General features: G+C 39.6%; 1 protein-coding gene across 4 annotated transcripts in view; it reads left to right on the plus strand.

Annotated features, from left to right (window-relative positions):
- Positions 1–18943, plus strand: part of LOC133452448 (receptor-type tyrosine-protein phosphatase mu-like) — a 217197-nt gene that overhangs the window by 31473 nt on the left and 166781 nt on the right. For all 4 annotated transcript variants that reach the window (XM_061731758.1, XM_061731760.1, XM_061731759.1 and 1 more), the window contains exon 2: positions 15768–15884. In XM_061731758.1, the coding sequence (XP_061587742.1) occupies positions 15768–15884 (117 nt within the window). The remainder of the gene's footprint in view (positions 1–15767; positions 15885–18943) is intronic.

The following is an 18943-nucleotide window of genomic DNA, read 5'->3' on the forward strand; positions in this document are numbered from 1 at the left end:
AAACATCAGCAACATTTAATTTGCATTTTATTTTGCTGTAGGCCCCATTACTCTTCCTTTCCAGCATTAGCATGTTAAATTGAAAATGGCAAGGTACAGTAATTCACAATTTTTGGCCCCAAATCCATGACCTTTCCCATAAATACAGTGCTTCACCCGACCCAGAACAGTTTCCATGCATATCATTCAAAGAAAGGAGTAAAATTGCACCAGTGGCTATGGCTAACTGAAGAAATCAAAAGATGATCAAAAGTACCAGTTCTCTCGGAAACTGCAAAGTTCTGTGGCGTACTTTCTCCAATTCAGTCTTCACTCCCGCTTATAACGGAAAGTATTTGATAGGAAAAGTGACCTTTAAGTTCGATGTGTCCTTCCTCCATATTTTAAAATCTGCACAATGCAAATAACTTAATATAAAGACTGTCCTTTTGTCCTTGTAAGATTTGAACAAATCATTGCAATCTAACTGTAATATTCTAGTGCCTAGAAAACCTAATTGCAGAGTATCAAAATCTTGCATGAACAGCTTAACTCACCTAAAACCTTAAAAGCGACTCACAGCCAGGTTGGTCCGTGCAGGCAAGCGTGACCTTTATATAGCATCACCAGCATCTTTACAACAAGTTGCTTTGTGTTTCCTGGAAGCGGCAGCTGAAAATCTGCTTAATTTTGACTTTGTGTGAAACATTATTGCGGTTGCACTGGTCCGCTTGTCACATCCTAACCGAGCTGAGCACGAGAACACTTTCTGACTTATTTCAGTGTCCTTGTGTCATCTTTCATGCTACGGGGCTGATGTGATTCTGTTATGAGTCATGAACTACTGTGCTATCATGTCTTCTCCTGAAATTTCAGGCCAGACAGCTCTTGTCAAAAGCCATTGTGGGATGTTCCATCAGGCTGATGTCTAAGAGCGTGTGTTGCGTTCTCAGCCAGTAATTAGCCACAGGCCTAATACCCCCGATAACACAATTATATATGTGGCTGCTACTTTCCCTCACACCCATGCCAATAATGAATGAACTACAGGTTAATGAAATGCATGTGTGAAATAGGAGATGCCTATTGCAAAGCTCCACATTTCAAATTCATTAAGAAGCTTAAGGCACAATCCACAGAAATGTTCTGGCACTAAAATTATAGCTTATTTGGCAACTTCTCACCTCAATCATTAGAAAATTAACCTCTTGGATGTGAAAAATGGGGCAGAGATTATTATTTTAAAGTATTTCATGAATCTTTGGGAAATACAGTTGAGTGCTAAGATTTTCCTTTGGAAAGCTTTCCAGGTACCAGTTGTCATTGTATTCCTGTTTCACTTTTACAAGTGCGAGAAGTTTGCCAAGTCTCAATCTGTTGGATGAGATTGGGATTTGTGCATTGTTTGTGTATAAATATGGTTCATCACAGCCCTCAGTGTTTGTTAAAAGTTTCCGGTGTGTGTGCTTCACAGAACTCATGTTTATATTCGCAAGAAGGACGGATTTAATTGCTGGAAAGGCAAATTCAGAAGCTTTTAACTGCACAGATTCACGTTTTTTACTGTAGTGTCAGGTCAGCACTACAGATGGTCATAATATAAAATACCTCGTTGGTTTCCCACTTAAACATCTGGTGTAGGAATAACATGCACTGCCGCTCTTGCAGTGGACCATATTTTGCATAATCACACTGTGCACTCTCTCATATTCATCTCACCATACGGAAGAAGGCTACTAAAGGTTAAATCAAAAGCTTCCCAAGAAGTTTTAGTCACTTATGGGATATAGCTTCCTGTTTTTCTTTCAGTTTTTCAGTCATCTGCTTTGATCCTTTTGAAAATTTCTTTAAAAATAACATCCCACCATAGGCACACAAAACTGGAGGAGTATACATACTGTACATCCTTTTCATCCTTGTCTTAACTCAGACCATCTGATAGTTACCACGTGTCTAAAAGGCATGGATCACCATCTGCAGCTTGTGTACATTTGAAAAGCTTCACACTTTGTCTTGTTCCTCCTATAAGAATTTATTTTTTTTTAATGCCAAATTTAGGTGGACAAAAACTGAAAAAAAGAAGAAACAAAGGCGAAACAAAAGATGATGAACCCTGGTCTACAGCAGGGCAAAGAGTTAAAGAACAATGAATACATGGTCTCAGTGTTGTTGAACCCAATCCTTGATTTTTGCTTGAATTACAGTATCTATAGACTTTTAATTTGTTTTCTGTTTGATTGAAGACTTTTTTTAATAGAAATATTGCTAAATATTCATTTCAGTTGGGGCTGTAGCATATATCTTTTCATGGACTCAGGAGTTCCGGTCCTGACTGACCAAAACCATTTGTTCAGTCAGGAAAAAGGAATGTTTGGGTTAAAAGATGCCTGTTAACTACACATCAGGATGCTTGAATCTCTGTTTTTTCACATTTTCGCCTGTTTCTCAGTGACGAGTTGTGCAGCCGTGGGACCAGCTGAGACTATTTAGCTGATTCTTTTATTGAAGTCATAGTTAAGAAATCAGTGTACAGGAGAGTGTTCGCAAAGTTCTCGATTAAATTAAACTTTCCAACTTTTCCAGAGAATGCCAGATCCAAATAGGCTTATTATTAAGTGCACTGATACATCCATTAGCTCATTAATTTCCATGGTAACCTCCAAAATCTATGACAAAGTTGCAAAACTCTTCCTTCAGAGTGGAAGTTGCACATTGAAAAATGTCAACCTGTGTTGTGGATTTTGGAGAGAACATATAGTAGGCTATGCTGGTAAGTCAAGGCAAACAACAAGTAGGCAACTGAAAAACAAACATCTTTCACATTTTTGATCATGTAGTGAAACTTTTTATGCCACAAGTGTAGGAATTAGTCATTTTTGTTTGTTTGTTTTGTTTATTTCATCATGGCAGCAACAACTTAGGTAGTTAGGTAGGGGGCGTGATCCTTGGTGGGTGAGTGGAACGTTGAAACAAAAACTTGTGAAACAAAAACTACATTGCCTATTGGGTCATTTTAAAGCTGAAAAGCAGCAATGCTACATACAATTGATCCTTCATCAGTTATGGATACCATTCTCCTCTCTTGGGTGGGCTTTAGCCTACTGGAAAATCAATTTTCCTTCGGGGATTATTGAATTGTAAACACAAATTCATTCACCCAATGGTTTAATAATGGTGATGGGTAGTGATGCACCGAATGTTCAGTAACCAAAATAGTTCGGCCGAAAATTGCAAAAAAACACTTTCGGCATTCAGTGGAATAAGTGGGGAAAAAAACGAATAACAACTTGTTTAGATGACGCAACAGCGAACAGCGTGGAGTGAGGGGCGTGTGGTGTTAAATGCAGCAAACAACGGTATGTTATTCGGTATTCGGCCAAGTGTTTGTTATTATTTTCGGTTTCGGTCACAAATTTTCATTTCGGTGCATCACTAGTGATGGGAAAGCACAGTGTAAAGTCTTGACTTAGTTACAGCCATACACTTATTTAGTAGCACATTTAAGTTATTTTTTGGTGGGTCCGATTTACTCTCTGAAACTCATCTGCATTACTGTCTTATTCCTTGATTATCTGTTTTGTATTTTCGCGCTTCAGTTTGATTTTTTGATGAGTGACATGACGAAATTCAATTGAACAGGTCATTTTTGTTGAGTCAACTGAATCTGCAGCAGTTGAACAAGTTAAAGGAAACTTGTTTCAACCTTTGAAACAGTGACATTCCCTTTGCCATAAATGAATAATGAAGACATTTTAATTATTTTTGTCGGATATGAGTGTTAATAAATGTTTTATCAACTCCAACCTTTTACCTTCCCCTCTGTCTTCCCCTTTTCATCTGTCACGGATGTGACGAGCCCTGCAGCACTTGCGTTTTGCCCTACTTGATTTCTCTGACAATTCTGAGACCATGTCAAAATAGCCTAAACATGGCATGGAGTTCTGCGATGTTGGAGTGCGAAAAAAGCCTTTGGGATCTTTCCTCGTTGCTTGATTGATTCGCCTCCTCCGGCCAAACCGATATAGGTCCAAAGGCCGGTGGGATGGTCAAGCAGAGCAGACGACTCAAAGTGATGTCTGCCCGGATCAGATCTTTTCTTCAAGTGTCGTTTGAGTTTTGTGGATATCATGACCTCTGCGGTCATTCGTATGGTGACACTTCTCCAGAATAACCTCAGGGATCTGATTGGCAGATTGACAGATGTCACTGTTTCTATGAATTATAAGCTTCCAGCTACTGCTAATAAAAGTTGACCTGAACAACTTTATAGTCGAACTACTCGAGCATGTTTATTTGAAAGTGCTTACGTTTTGTTAAAAGACATTTATTTTTGCAGAGAAAAAGCACATTCACCAAATTACTCTTCATTTTAAGTGACATCTAAAGCGGAGATACAAAAATAACATGCAAGTTAGAAGACTGGAATTGCTTTGACTGCAGATATATTTTATATTCTTTGTTTTTTTTTTTATATTAGCTTCTTCTGTTACTTCCACATCAAACTACCAGTCGAGAACTTTGAACACGCAGTAATTATCCTGAGTTTAACTGCTTTATCCAACCGTGTTAGTTTGACATGAGAAATTTGCTTTATTTTGACTTTAGCCATGTTTAAATACGTTTTAAAAGTACGCCGTCAGTCCGACTAATTACATTTTTTTTCTACCACCATATAAGTATACATGTGACGGAGGAGGAGCTGTAACCTCGTGCAGGTGTGGAGAAAATGCAAAAAATATGTATTGCCAGTGTGTCATATGGTCAAATTGTGGTTTTCAATTAAAAATGAAAACTAATAATAATCTCCACTAAAGGATTTTTATTTGAATGTCCGCCTTCCCTCAAAGCGTCACTTTTAAAAATATTTGATTTGAATTTCTATATTTGCAGCATTTTCCAAATGAGTCCCATGTTTTCTCGTATTTAGTCTGCTGCCCTTTTCAGAAGGCAGATATGTAACATTAATAATGTCGTCAGTCTGTTGAAGTGCCAGTATGTCATATAGGGACTGGTCACCTTTACTTTAATGCTCCTCACAGTTTCATTAAGGCATCCCATGACAGTGATGGAAAAAGCCACAGAGTGCTCCCGTTATTTGCCCCTTAGAGCAACTGAACAATTCTCCAGGTGAGGTAAAACACAAAAACTCCTGGCATGTTCACTCACCATTAGATTAATGGAAATCCATGTATGTCATTTGTCTGCACAGCTTTTTATTTTTCTTAAGTTGAGCTTTAATTGGCTCCCAGAACTACTAGAGCATAGCTTTGCCTTAATCTGCACATTCACTGGTCTCATTATGGCCTCCCTTTTCCTCACATTGGCCATCCTCCAATGTAAATTTCCTTTTCTGTCAGGTTAGAATGTGCTTGCACCATGACTTTATACGGACCTGTCACCCTGCTAATGAAAAAACCTGCAGTGTAACACAAGATCAGAGAGGTGCTGTGCCTGAGAGTTTTTTTTTCCTTTTTCTTCCCCCCTTCCAAACTAATACCTGCAATAATTCACCTGGATGGTAGATAGTAATATTCTCCTGAAGGGGACACAGTAGAGGGGGGACCCAAAGGTCTCCCTGAGGAACATCCTGCAGGAATTTAAACTTCATCTAAAACATTAAAGGCTCCTCCACACTCTGTGATGTGCAGGAGTTTGATGGGACACTTAAATCAGAAAATAGGTCATGAGAAAACCTACAATAATTGGATTTAAAAATTAATAATATTAATGACTCAGGGAATTCCTTTGTATTCTTGACTTATTCATAGCACTTGACTGTCTGAACTGATAACAAACCAGCTGAGAAGTTTAATTTGTTATGCATAATTCTCCCACGACGCATAGGCAGGCACTTCATTTGTGTCTTCATTTTATGCAAAAGGTGATATTTTCATTTTGAGTCATCGTTACAAGAGCCTGATTGCACAATGCAAAGCTTTGAAACTGTAAAAAAAAAGAAAAACAGAATAGTTTGCTAGGAAGTAATAGAATAAATATTAAGTGGACAGATTAAATCCTTTCAAAGCTGTAAATTGACACATTTCAACATTGAGGATAAGGAGAAAAATAACATCTGAGATGGAACCAGTTTGTTTACGTCTGTTTGTGAGCGAATGTGTGAGTGTGAGAAGTATGCATCTCTCTTTGGATATATCTGGATAGATGTTTGGTAGGTGGAAATCTGGCTTTCAGTTTTGGTATTTGGATTTGATTTGATTATTTTTATTAAATTATTTATAAATAGCACAACTGCGAAAACACATTTCCCAGCATGTTATAATTTTTACTGCATGGTTAAAATCTGGAAAACATAATACAGTCGTCATCTGACCAAAAGCAAACTGAACAAGGCAAAGGCAGCCAAATATTACCCAACAGTCATTAAAGATCACCTTTATGCTCTATATGCACTGCATCAGCTGAATACAACTAACTTCTGAATAGTTGATTGCGTTGACTAATAAAGTACTTTTGCAATTTAACAGACAAAAGTATGTGCTGTGTTGTTTAGCTTTGGATAAGTTAACTCCCATTGAAATTACTTGGCTATTTACTATCATGATAATAGATCATATATAACCGTATAGTACATCTAAATATAATGTACCCCCTCCAACCCTAAACTTTGCTCATAATATTCTTTGTTCATTCAGCTCATTCAATGCTTTGGGGCCAGATCTCTGTTCATGTTTAAAATGATAGGCTCTTTTAGAAGTTGCCCTTATTTGACCCTTAAACGTTCTCAGTAATTTAGGTGAAAATTGATAATCTGACAAAACTCACTTAAAGTTTCCATAACTACATAATTAATACGGAGCCCCTGGTTGAGTTGAAAAGGAGAGGCCCTCAATCACTCTTAATAGAAAACTAGTTATAAAACGTCACTTCGTAGGACAACAAGAAAGCTCTTAATTTAGCTATAACTCTTGGCTAATTTGCTTTGTTTTGACGTGTGACTTGGTGCATCCCTTATTAGAAACAACCTTTCTCCTAATATATCTGTGATAATAGGCTGCATTATTTGACCCAGTGCAAATTCATTGTGATTGTAAATTACAGAATATAGCTTTTGGCTACTGGAAGAAAATCATGCGGATGATATATTGTCAGCAGCTTTACAGTGGAGAGAACTGTCCTGGTAAATGCCGGCGGCGGTCTTTATTGGTCTAATTTTCTGCTTTGCCTTAAAATGTTGCAGCTGTAAGAGCTGAAGCTGTAGTTTCAGCACAGTAAAACAAGATTCCCCCCACCTGTTTTGAGATCAGCAATGACCGACCTGCCGCCTCTCTTCTCGCCAGGCAAGAGACAAACTCGGTTTGCGTAGTAAATTTAAAAATCAGGCCTCATGTCCCCCCCCAGTAACTGATATATGAGGCTTCAGTAGAAAGACAAAGCGTCTGAATTGTTTGAAGTGTGCAGGTGAAGACCCCATAGGTGGCACTTAAAAAAGCTCCCCCTGGGGTTGAAATCTCTTGAGCCACGCCTGTCAACGCGTCAAGCTTAGATCCTCGCAGAAACCTTCCACCCGCACGCCGTCTGTGCTGCTCAGGTGTACCAGGCTCGACATGGCGGAGCAGTGTGAGATTTAATGATGCGTGCGTGAATGACAACACGTGAAGACCAAATAATTTTTATCCAATCTGATAAAAACATTGCCTGAATGTGCAAGCTTTGCATGTGGCCTAGATTTTTTTTCCTTCTCAAGAGGGATTGATTCAACCTTCCTTCTTTTCTTCTCCATTTTCTAATTAGCTTTCACGATATCTCAATACTTTGACATTCAACCTTGAATTGTTCCCTCTTCCACTCATGAAAAAAGCGTTTGTTCCAGTTCTGGAAAAAAAAAAAAAACCCAACAAAGCAAGTTCATGTTCTTGTTTATTACATGATCAAACATAATCATTCTGTTCTGTTGGGGAGATTTCCCTTTGGGCTAATTTCTGGCACTGTTTCTTGCATGTTTGACGAATTAGACTCTTTGAAAGTCGGTGAGCAGCGGGGAGGGGAGAGCAGACATTAGCGCCTCATTGCTTTTTGCTACACTGTTCAAGCACGATTCAGAGGTTTGTTGACTTAGCAGGTTTTTGGAGGACTGAGGAGAATCAATTTAAAGGGTCATCCATGGAGAGTTAGAGCTATGTTTCTATTCTTTTTTTATTTTATTTATTAAATTTTTCGTTGCATGGAGCCCAGACTTAGACCTCTTACTCCGCGGATCTATTTCTCACTAGAAACGGTGGAGTTTTCTCATCTCCTATATTGTCTCTCATTGATTAAGACTTGGGCAGGTGGCCCATCTCACCTGGATCAAATGTGAAACCAGGCTGGAGGAACTTTTCATTTCCAGTCCTACGATACCGAGCCAAAATAGTAAATCGATACTGAGAGTTAATTCCACTTCAAACCCTCTTAAGAGGTTGATTTTGCAGCACAGAATACACAATAGTAGTGCCAGGGCTCTCAGGCACATCAGGATCTTTTTTTTTTGTTTTGTTCTTGTTCTTTTACTATAACTATCTAACAAGTAAACTTGGATATTTCACCATATGATAAAAATGCTTTAGCAGAAAAAAGTGATTTTCTTAAATCAAGCTATTAACGTGTTTATTCATCACATTATTCCTCGGGGTGTGCTGAACAACATGAAACTGGAGTCAAACAAGCCCAGTCTCTCTGTCAGGCGTAAGCCGCATAAGAAACATGCATTCTTTTCTTTCTCTGGAGGGCAGAGAAACCAAACCAGGCACACTTGAGCTCTTCCTGTTTGTAGAGCTGAGAAATAAGGATTCTGGGAACAACCAGAGCAGAAGCCATTGTTAACTAGCGTTGTTACTGTCAGTAGTAGTACTGTCAGAGCCGGGATGCATGAGAAGCCACACGCAAAAAAACAAAACACTGGGCTCCATGAAGCTGTCCTGAGTCTGCCACATTCATAAAATATCCCTGAAGTTCACCTACAAGAGCTGGCCGGAATCCCCCTGAACAGTTTAACAAGCTGCGACTCAGAATTGAAATTAGGAAAAAAAAAGAAATCTGCATAATGTCTGGGGTTATCACTGCAAAGTACTTCCACGCACACATACCTAAAGTCCTAATTTTTATTACTTAGAGGAAGATCACAATAAGGATCCTCTGCAACTCTGAGTTTGAAATTCATATTCATCTTAATTGGTGCCTGGCAGGTTGTACGCGATGGAGATGGATTTGAAGTCGTTTACTGGAGGTTCCTGACAGGCACAGTGGAAGACGACGTCGAGCCTTGCGCCTGCACACACAGCTTGAAAATCATCTGTCAAAATTTAGCACATCTAAGAAGTGTGCCTGTCATCTTCCATGTTCATCTAAGCATGCGCATGGGTGGATTTGATCAGGAGCTAAGTTATACCCCTGATGTAAAGCGCATTCATCAAGTTGATATTTGGTTGACAAGAGGGGGGAAAGGAGAGACGATGCCCTGGAAAGGGAAAGAGATTTTTATAATGAGATGGTTTTAAACTAAACATAGTTCCAGGAAGGATTATTTAAATAATGAATGTGTGCACGCTCTCCTGAAACAAGGAATATTCATTGCTTGTTTTAACTTAAGAATGCAATGTTGACTTTTTGTCCTGATTTTGCTCTGTCACACTTGATCCGGGTTGTCGGTTTTGCTTTGCAGAAACATTGCTGACAAGCACATGGCTCAGCCCGGCAGATTATCAGTGGAAATCTTCACTCTCACTTCTTTATTTCCCCCCGAATCAATGTGGTGAACAGCAAGACGTGATTGATAATGATATTGAGATTGATTGTCTAAATCCCTTCCCACAGTTCAAAGTCCCCAAACAGAGTATATATACATGCAATTCAGTGCAGAGATAGAGCTTGGCAGGAGCTGCCAATAGATAAGTGAAATAGGGGCAGAGTGAAAAGGCCTATCAGTCCCTAAGGGGCTTAGCTGCAGGATTCTATAGCTCTAAACTGGCCGTGGTGGAGGGAGATAGTCGACATTGGTTTTAAATTACCCAAGATTGCCTTGTGGTTTCAGTCTGCAGGGACGCCAGCAGACAAGATGTTTGTTAAAACAAGTGCAGACGCTGAAGCAGATTGGGGCAAAGGGCAGACCTGCGATTTCCCTGCCCAATGAAACAGGTTGGAATGCTACTAAATTGCAGAGTGGGCTAAGGAGGTCTCAAGGCAACGATATCTGCCACGGGGACCGGACAACTGGCACTGCTGGGAAAGGGACCGGCGTCCTCTCTGGGAGGATTTTCTGCCTTATGCTACTCAAACTACAGTATTTCACACAGAGGGTGCCTCGAGTGCAACACAGTACATTTATTTTAAAATCATCGATTAGATGGTGACCAATACGCTATGAAGCTTGTCAAACAACTGTGATATTCCAAACTAATGTACGAAAAAGGTCAATGCTTGAAAACACCAGTGGGGATGACATATGATGCTGGTGGTTTTTGTACAAATTCAACTCTAACTGGGCCAAATGAGCAAAAAAAGGAAGGAAAAACTCGACTTTTCACGCCTTAAGAAAACAAATTTTCTTCACATTCTGTACAGTAAAGACAGAAATCAATCTACAAAGCTTTTTAAAAGGTAACCGCTTCATAGATTACAAAAAAAAAAATCATTCTTCTTCATTAAGATCAGTTCACACCTCACACAGCACCACGTTACCAAAGTTTCACACACAGACACACAAACAGGCAGTTTCTAATGCCAAAAGTTTACTTTTGTTACAGGTGCAATAACAAAGGGCTTTTTAAGTCTGACTTGAAAATCTTTAGGAGAAATTGGCTCCAGCATTGAGGGGTTGAGGTATTGATTCTGGCCTCTGGCTCGGTCTAGGAAAAGATGGATAGATTTTTTTTTTTTTGAAATGCACTCAGCGTGAGAATATAAAGACTATTGTGTGTTCTCACTCAGGAATAAATTGTTTCATGACATATCTAGGGCCACCTTTTAAGCTTCAAGCTGCTTTCCTCTCTTGAAAGGGGAATGTTGACAGGGTGGAGCACATTCATCTGTACTCCGCGACTACCCACACTTCATAGAAGCTTTTACTGAAAGTTAAATCTCCTTCAGAGGGCTGGCAGCCCCTTGTTGGAATATCTATTTCAGCAGCTGCTGAGACTGATTATATGGGGGTTGTGCCACACACTGGCAGCGATCTGCGCCTCCTGCAGAGAGAAGAACCATTATGATGCGAGTGACTGATACGTTCATCTGCATGACTTTGTTCCATCTCTCATGATTCAGAAGCTCTTGTTTGTATTGGTGACATGAAACATGTTATTTGTGATATATTTGGTTTTGATCTACGGCACTCCTAAAGGCAAATTCAACACATTTTAATAGTGCTTTTGATGCCACATAATCTCCGCGGCTACATGATGCTTTTATGTTTACCTCAGCACAGAGCAGTTGGATGGCAGGTCAATAAAAGGTTGCAGGCGTTATTGGAGAATTTTCCAATACTGACATCAAGCCCACTGTGTAATGATCAAAGCAGTGCATATTGATTTATTGTTTTTTCACACCCAGTTACCCTGTCTTAATGGCACCCTGTCTTCACCATTGTCACTTAGAAAAGTTTGTATGTGTTAGTTCCATCCACTGTTTTCAAATATGGAATGAATCAGAACATGCGGTGTGATTTGCTTCGCCACCATGTTTCCTCCGTTCTGGTCTTTTATTCGCTGTTGCATCGACTTCAGGCATCATATATCGCCGAAGCATCAGATTACTCCCTTTGTTCAAAAGCATAGAATGAATACCAGACAAATAACATCTTTTGTTTATCTCGTATTTCTCCATCTGAACATGTCTACAATCAAAAGAGGCAAAGTTTTAATGTTTTTTTCTTTATTCAAATGAACTTAATAATGAGACTCATTAATACCACGAAGCTGTTAATGATGTCTTTGAAGGGGGATGAAGTTTCAAACTGAGTCTGTATTCCCTTCATTTTCCTGATTTATTATTACACAGTGACATAGTTAAAGAAAAAAAAAGAAGAATTCAGCCCCTTTTAAAAAATTAAGCAAGCATTGGAATCGTCCTTTTGCATATTCTTTTTGAAGGCCTTTCCCTTCTACAGAGTTAGAAATTCTCTCACTTCTTCCACTGACTCAAAACGCGTCTCACTCCTTGCCAGTGCCCTCTATTTGAATATCAAACACCTCTAAAACGCCACCTCCATGGGTCTGTTTGAACTCCGCCATACTGCGAACGCAAGGCAGGTGGCACAGGGCAAAAAGTGCTGAAAATGTTGAGTGAAAATATTGATGGAGTTGAGCCAGTACCTCTAGCTCTCCAGCCAAAGATTCATTTTGACGTTCTCCAAGTTGCATCTTGCCAACAAAGACATTTTTAGTTCATGAGAGCAAGCTGAACGAGCATGAAGAACATGATTTTTTTTTTTCATAAGGTCCCCTCCATGCAAGTGGAGGGAGGCATTGTGCTTTAGGCCTAAGAACTACTTTATGAGACTAATTGCCAGGTTTAAATCCTTAACTGCTCCTTCGCAGTCAACATTACAATACAGGCTGAACGTTTTCGTTACTGTAGGTGGATATGTGACAAAACTCCCTCCCAGAACGATAAATTAACTCACACCCAATTATACAGTGGCAATTAACAGCTGTTCGAGAATGCTAATGAGCTTAGTTGGGGCTATTAGCTAAAAAGAAGAAGTTATATAAAAAGAGCATTTTATGAGGAAAGCAGGAAATGTTATCACAGTTTGAATGACTACTTTACATTTTCAAATCTGCAAGGTCCACAGCTCTGAGTGTTAAAACTGGAAATGCAAATGCAAGCTTTGTGCTGTACTAGCACAGTAAAACTGAATTTAAAGGTCTTGGAAGCATGCAATTTATAAAAGATAACCATCACTTAGAAGTCAGGGAAAAGAAAGGGTCCTAGTCAGAGTTATTATAGTTAACGAAGGACTAAAACTACAACTGAAAGTAAGCTGCGTATAGCAAGAGAAGGGTCCGTGACTTTAATTTAGTCGTCGCCTCCTCAATCTGTCCCAGGACGCTTTTGTGTTCAGACTATGAAGGAAATGTGGACAAAAATGTCCCAGATCACCTTCAGATACTTCCTGAGTGATCAGATCTGAATCCCTCTTGGACTGTTTTCAGACCTTGAATCATCGCCGGACAACTGATTGGATTTCCTAAGACACATTTTAATGCAAGGTCCAAATGGGGTCAGAGTTAATGTATTATGTAAATGGGGGTTTACTTCCTCTTTTCGTGGTGAGGCTACAGTGAAGGATAAGGCCTGTCCACCTCAGTATTTTCTGTCAGCTGAGTAGGTTGCCAACCACCATGCAAATCAGGAAGAAGAAACCCTCTATGCTCCTTGAATCAGTGCTATTAGTTATCACTGGAGTACATTCAGTAGCATGTCCAAGTTCACATCGGACATTAATGACGTCATTTTGCATCACGTTAAAGGATTTAATCTGCAAAAAAACACCAAAAAAAAAGAACCTGGAACAAATTGATTTACTGTTTTGGGTAACAGATGATGTCAATTGAGGCTTGTAGTGACCTTTTATCTTCAAGAGTTGATACGATTTGCTTAATTAAGTGTTGGTAACATCCATTTGTCAAATTACCTGTGTCAGCAGGGATATGGAAGTCCTGTATCCTTGTATCCATAGTAACAAGGAGTCTAACCCCACCCCTGTCTTCTCACAAACTATATTATGGTACATCGGACCACATCCGATGTACAGCAGATGCTGTGTATTTAGCATATTACAAAACCCATCGAAACCTGAGCGGCTCCCTGCCTGTCCAAGATGGCGACGACCAAAATGGTCATCTCTTTATTTCCACCTCTGACAAACTTAACCCTGTACAAATTGCATTTATTCTTTATCTAGATCATCCATCCATCCATCCATTTTCTATACCCGTTTTATCCTTTTGCAGGGTCACGGGGGTCTGCTGGAGCCTATCCCAGCTAATTTCAGGCGAGAGGCAGGGCCACATAGATATACAGACAACCAGACACACTCACACTCACACCTACGGGCAATTTAGAATCATCAATTAACCTACAACGCATGTTTTTGGATTGTGGGAGGAAGCCGGAGTAACCGGAGGGAACCCACGCAAGCACGGGGAGAACATGCAAACTCCACACAGAAAGATCCTCGCCGGGCCAGGGAGTCGAACCGGGAACCTTCTTGCTGTGAGGCAACAGTTTCAACCACTAAGCCACTGTGACGCCCCTATCTAGACCAGTGTTGCTCAAATGGTCCTTGAGGGCCACTACCCTGCATATTTTAGATGTTTCCCTGCTCCAACAGACATGATTTGAATCAGCAGGTTATTAACAGGCTTGGTGTGCATCTGTTGTGTCGCCCTGTCCTCTTTTTGACACATCCACCCTTCTGAAAGGGAACCGAGGTCGGTAATACGTTATCAGTTATCAGTTATCAGTTAAAAAATATATAACACGGGTAAAATTTGCACAGACTTAAAAAAAAGAACACTGTCAACTAATTTGTGACTAATCACACTGAAACGCCTCGGGTCAATTTAGAACAATACTTCCGCATTTTTAACCTGTGATACTTTGTAATCACTTGCTTCGCCGTGTCCACCCTCTCAAAGAAAAATAGCCAAAGTAACAAATATATCATTAGCAGTTGCCCCGTGGAGCTGTGTATTAATTATCCTGGTGTCCTCCTCATTTGGCTACTCATTTGCACATGTACTGTAAATGTCAGCGGAGAGATAGATGGGAAAACAAAAAAGCCCAGCTTGTAGCCTTTACGCAGCAGAATGTCAGAGGGAGCTTGTAAGCGATGAGATATTGGTTTTGGCCTGGTATGGATCGCGGCAAAAAGGACATCCCCAGAAGCAATAACATTCATATGTCATCTGTGTTTAGAAATGTATTCACAGTTTGCTGGGGAAAATGTTCAGATTCAGATTCACTTCCACCAAGGAGCGAAACGATTTAACAATGTGAAACGATGCACACCTGTTTGTGATTACAGGCGTGCACCTGTTATCACAAACCCTCATTTAATTACAGATCTGAATCATCGTCAAATCCTTTAGTCCAAGCCGCCTGGGCTCTCTGAAAGGGACCAACAACGGCGCATATTTCTTGTTTCCACTCAGTATGAACTCCTTCCAGCCACGTATTGTTCTGACATTCCTTTTTTGTTGTTGTTGTTGATTTATTAGTGGATTGAAAAGCACTTTGGGGGAAGAAAGCTCAACTCCCACATTCACTATGTGGCCTTTAAGGTGCGAGGTATAAAGGGGTATTTGTATTAATCGATCACATGCCAAGTCTGGTTGAAGCCCGGCCCTAATGGTTGCTTTCTGTCATTTTGCAAGCAGCTTGTAAAAAGGATTAGAGTGACTATGTGGAGTAAGGGCACATGAACAGCAAATTTCTGTGGCCAGCAAGGAAAATAAATCAATTTATGCCTGATGGTGGTGCAGTTGGGGAACATAATGCCTAACGATGATGGAGTTTGGACACTTCATACTTGTCATTGTGAAATTGGACTGCCGTGTTGCTAATGATGGTAATGTATGTTGTGCCTCCGCCTACTACAGTAATCCTTCACTCTGTCTCACTTAAATGCATCTCATTGTCTGGCATATTGCATTATGAATACCACTGGGGACGAGGGAAAAAAAGAGGAGGAATTAATTTATATTTCATTCATTTGAGCAGCCAGTTAATGGAGAAAAAAAAAAAAAAAAAAAAACCTGTATAACCATGTGAATTTCCTGCTTTTGTCACAGGCGATTGTAACTTTGAGAAGCCACTGGCAGCGTGTGGGTACAGCCAAGGCCGGGATGACGACCTTGACTGGGAGCAGTCCAGAGAGAAGACTTCATCAGATCCATGGATGCCCTCAGGTAAGGACCGTGAGTGAGTCTGAGTGAAGAAAAGAAAGGACCCCATCACCATATTGTGGAAATATCATTGCAATAAACCACACATTTGGCACTTGCCTATTTCATGCCAGAGGGTGCAGTGAACAACATTCACAAATGAAAGAACATTATTTTAACCATGGCCTAAAAGCAGTTAAAGATTAATTACCCAATTTTCTTTATTTTTAAATTCTGACCAAAGCACCATTTATGCAAGCTAATACAATACAGTGCAAATTCACTCACGCTGTTAACTGACACCACTCGGCCACTTGTTACGGCGAACAGGCCAGCTGACAGTCTTGCCTGGGCCGGACAAAATAATCTAAGATGGGCCCCCCTGCGCCTGGATCTCTCCTTCTCCCTCTTCCTCTCCTCTCCCTCTGCTCTTCAGGTTTTTATACAAGCTAATGGACGTTAACATTAGAGCTAGCCAGTTAGGTTAAGTTACAAGGTTGGTAAACGTTGGCTGCGCTGTTTCTTACCTTGCTCTACGCTGACTTTATTAATTCCAGCTTCACCGTCACCACCCTTTTTAAAATATTTGTGTAGAGAATCTCTGAGGCCTCTATTTTCTTCTTCTCTTCTTCTCTTTTCTCTTCTTTTCTGAGCACCGGACTTGTGCTGGCCGGACATTTTGACCATTCTAATGGTTGAATTAAATGATAACATCAAATTTTGATCAGCGGCCAAACGATTTTTGTGTTGGGGGTTCTTGACCACAAGGACAATTAGGAAGAAAACCAATAACAAGCTTTTATGTAACTCAAATACTACATATTTTTTCCACAAATAGGCATATTTTGAAACATTTTGAAAAATGATTCAATAATTTAATGAGAATAAAAAAAAAAAAAAAATTTTTTTTTTCAGTTCTGGTCCCCCCCCCCCACCCTGGGCCCGGGACAACAGACCCGTTTGTCCCCCCCTATCGGCGTGACGGCGAATATGTAATCAGCCAATCTCAAGGTTAAGTGTTTAGGCCGGAATGGAGTTTGTCTTAAACACTGAGTTTGTGTCCAATATTATAAAAGCATGCCTAAAAATTACAATAATAATTTTTTGCAATTGTTGTGATAAGCACAGATTTACCTTCCGTGATGCCTTAGCAATACAAAGCACTGAAATTATTTTTATCTCTCAAAGCATAAGGAGGTGCTAATGTCTGCAGACAAGGATCTCGTATCGCACATGACGTCAAACCTATAAGTATAAGGCCCCCAGCAGCAACAAAACCTCTCGGTAGCTGCAGTTGTCTGGTCTGATGACTCACAATTTCTGCTGCATCATTTAGGAAGCAGAGTCGGATTTTGGTGCCAAGAATATGAAAGCTTCGATCCAACGTGCTTTGTATAAACAATTGAGGACGGTGTGATGATGTCACTGATGCCTTCCTGGGAAATTGTTGGCGCCCCAGTTACTTGTTGGGCGTCATTTAAACATCACATACATTCAAAGAAACCTTTTATACTGTCTAACCTCGTCAGAGAAGCTGACAGAAGACTCGTCTTAGTTTGTCTGGCAGATCAGAGCGAAATGACGGAGACCTCAAGTCATATCGTTGTACTACACTGATACAAATATTGTGCTTGATCTACTTAAAAAAAATAAGTCAACTTTTTGCATGAGATTATTATGTAGATCAAGAAAGACTAGTCTTTGTATAAACTACTTAATTTTTTGTATGTAAATAATATATTTTGCAAGTACAGTCAACTTAATTGTTAAGTTTACTTTATCAAAATTAAGTTGACTTTATTTGCCAAAATTAAGTTGACTTTACTTGCAAATGAATTTTGTACATACTAAAAATTAAGTAGTTTATACAAAGACTAGTCTTTTTTGATCTACATAAAAATCTCATGCGAAAAAGTTGCCTTAATTTTTTTAAAGTAGATCTACTTAAACAAATAAAGCATGTTTCATCTAAACGTTGGTCAATCTGCCCAATAGATTAAAATTGTTAAAGGAACAGTAAATAGAACAAGATCATTGCTTGTTGTTTGTGTGTAAATGAAAAGATTGCCTAGGATTACATAAATACTGCTTGTTAAGAAAAAAATGGACAATGTCTTGTTTTTTGAACAAATGCAGATCAAGTTCAAAACTAGATGTATTCATGTAAAGCAACAAACTTCATTTTTAATTGTTAATATCACAGATTTAAATGTTATATTTACATGCGCTTAGATTAATTTTTTTCAGTGTAGTGGCCAACACAGTTGGATAGAAATTGTTCAGTATTAGGTTCACCTGGTGTACCACCGCTATATTAGGTAATAATAATAATAATAAAATAATGGATTACATTTATATTGCGCTTTTCTTGGACACTCAAAGAGCAATGTCTATGTAATAAAGTTGCTGGTTAGTGTGTGTTCACAGGAAGGCTGGACACAAATACTATAATTGGTAAATACATGAATTTAATCCATTTTTAAAGGATAAAAACTTGCCAGATTGTAGTTTGGTTATGTGTGCATCACATTGAACATGGAGCTTCAACAAAGGAGAGAGGCATCTGAGATGCTCTGAAAGAAAATGATAAATAATCCTGTTAGAGGCAAAGGCTTTAAAACCGTCTCTAAGCAGTTTCATGCTCCTGCAACTATAGTTGTAAACATTAAGAAGTCAATGGTCCATGAGACTGTAGCCTACTTCCAGAGACATGGCAGCAAGAGTGGGTGCAACCCCTGGCTGACCAGAGGCATCGTGAGGCATCGATGGGAGATAAAGAGCGAAGCAAAATATTCAAGTCGAGCTACAAGGTCAAGGCATGTCACTGTCTCATCGCGCCATCTGTCACATCTGAACAGCAGTGAGCTGAAAGGAGGAAGACCAAGGGGTACTTTACTATTCAAAGAAACACTCAAAGGAAAAAACAGACTCAAATATGAAGGCATACTGTAACGAAACATACTTCCCTGTGTCAGCTTAGTCTCCTTCACAGGTTATGGGTCTTCTAACAGGAAAATGATCCAAAACTCCCACCTGAAGGTTCCCAAAAAGGCTAAGAAAGAAAGAAAACCCACAAATATATA

The sequence above is a fragment of the Cololabis saira genome, chromosome 10 (assembly GCF_033807715.1).
Source record: "Cololabis saira isolate AMF1-May2022 chromosome 10, fColSai1.1, whole genome shotgun sequence".
In the NCBI taxonomy this organism is placed as follows: Eukaryota; Metazoa; Chordata; class Actinopteri; order Beloniformes; family Belonidae; genus Cololabis; species Cololabis saira.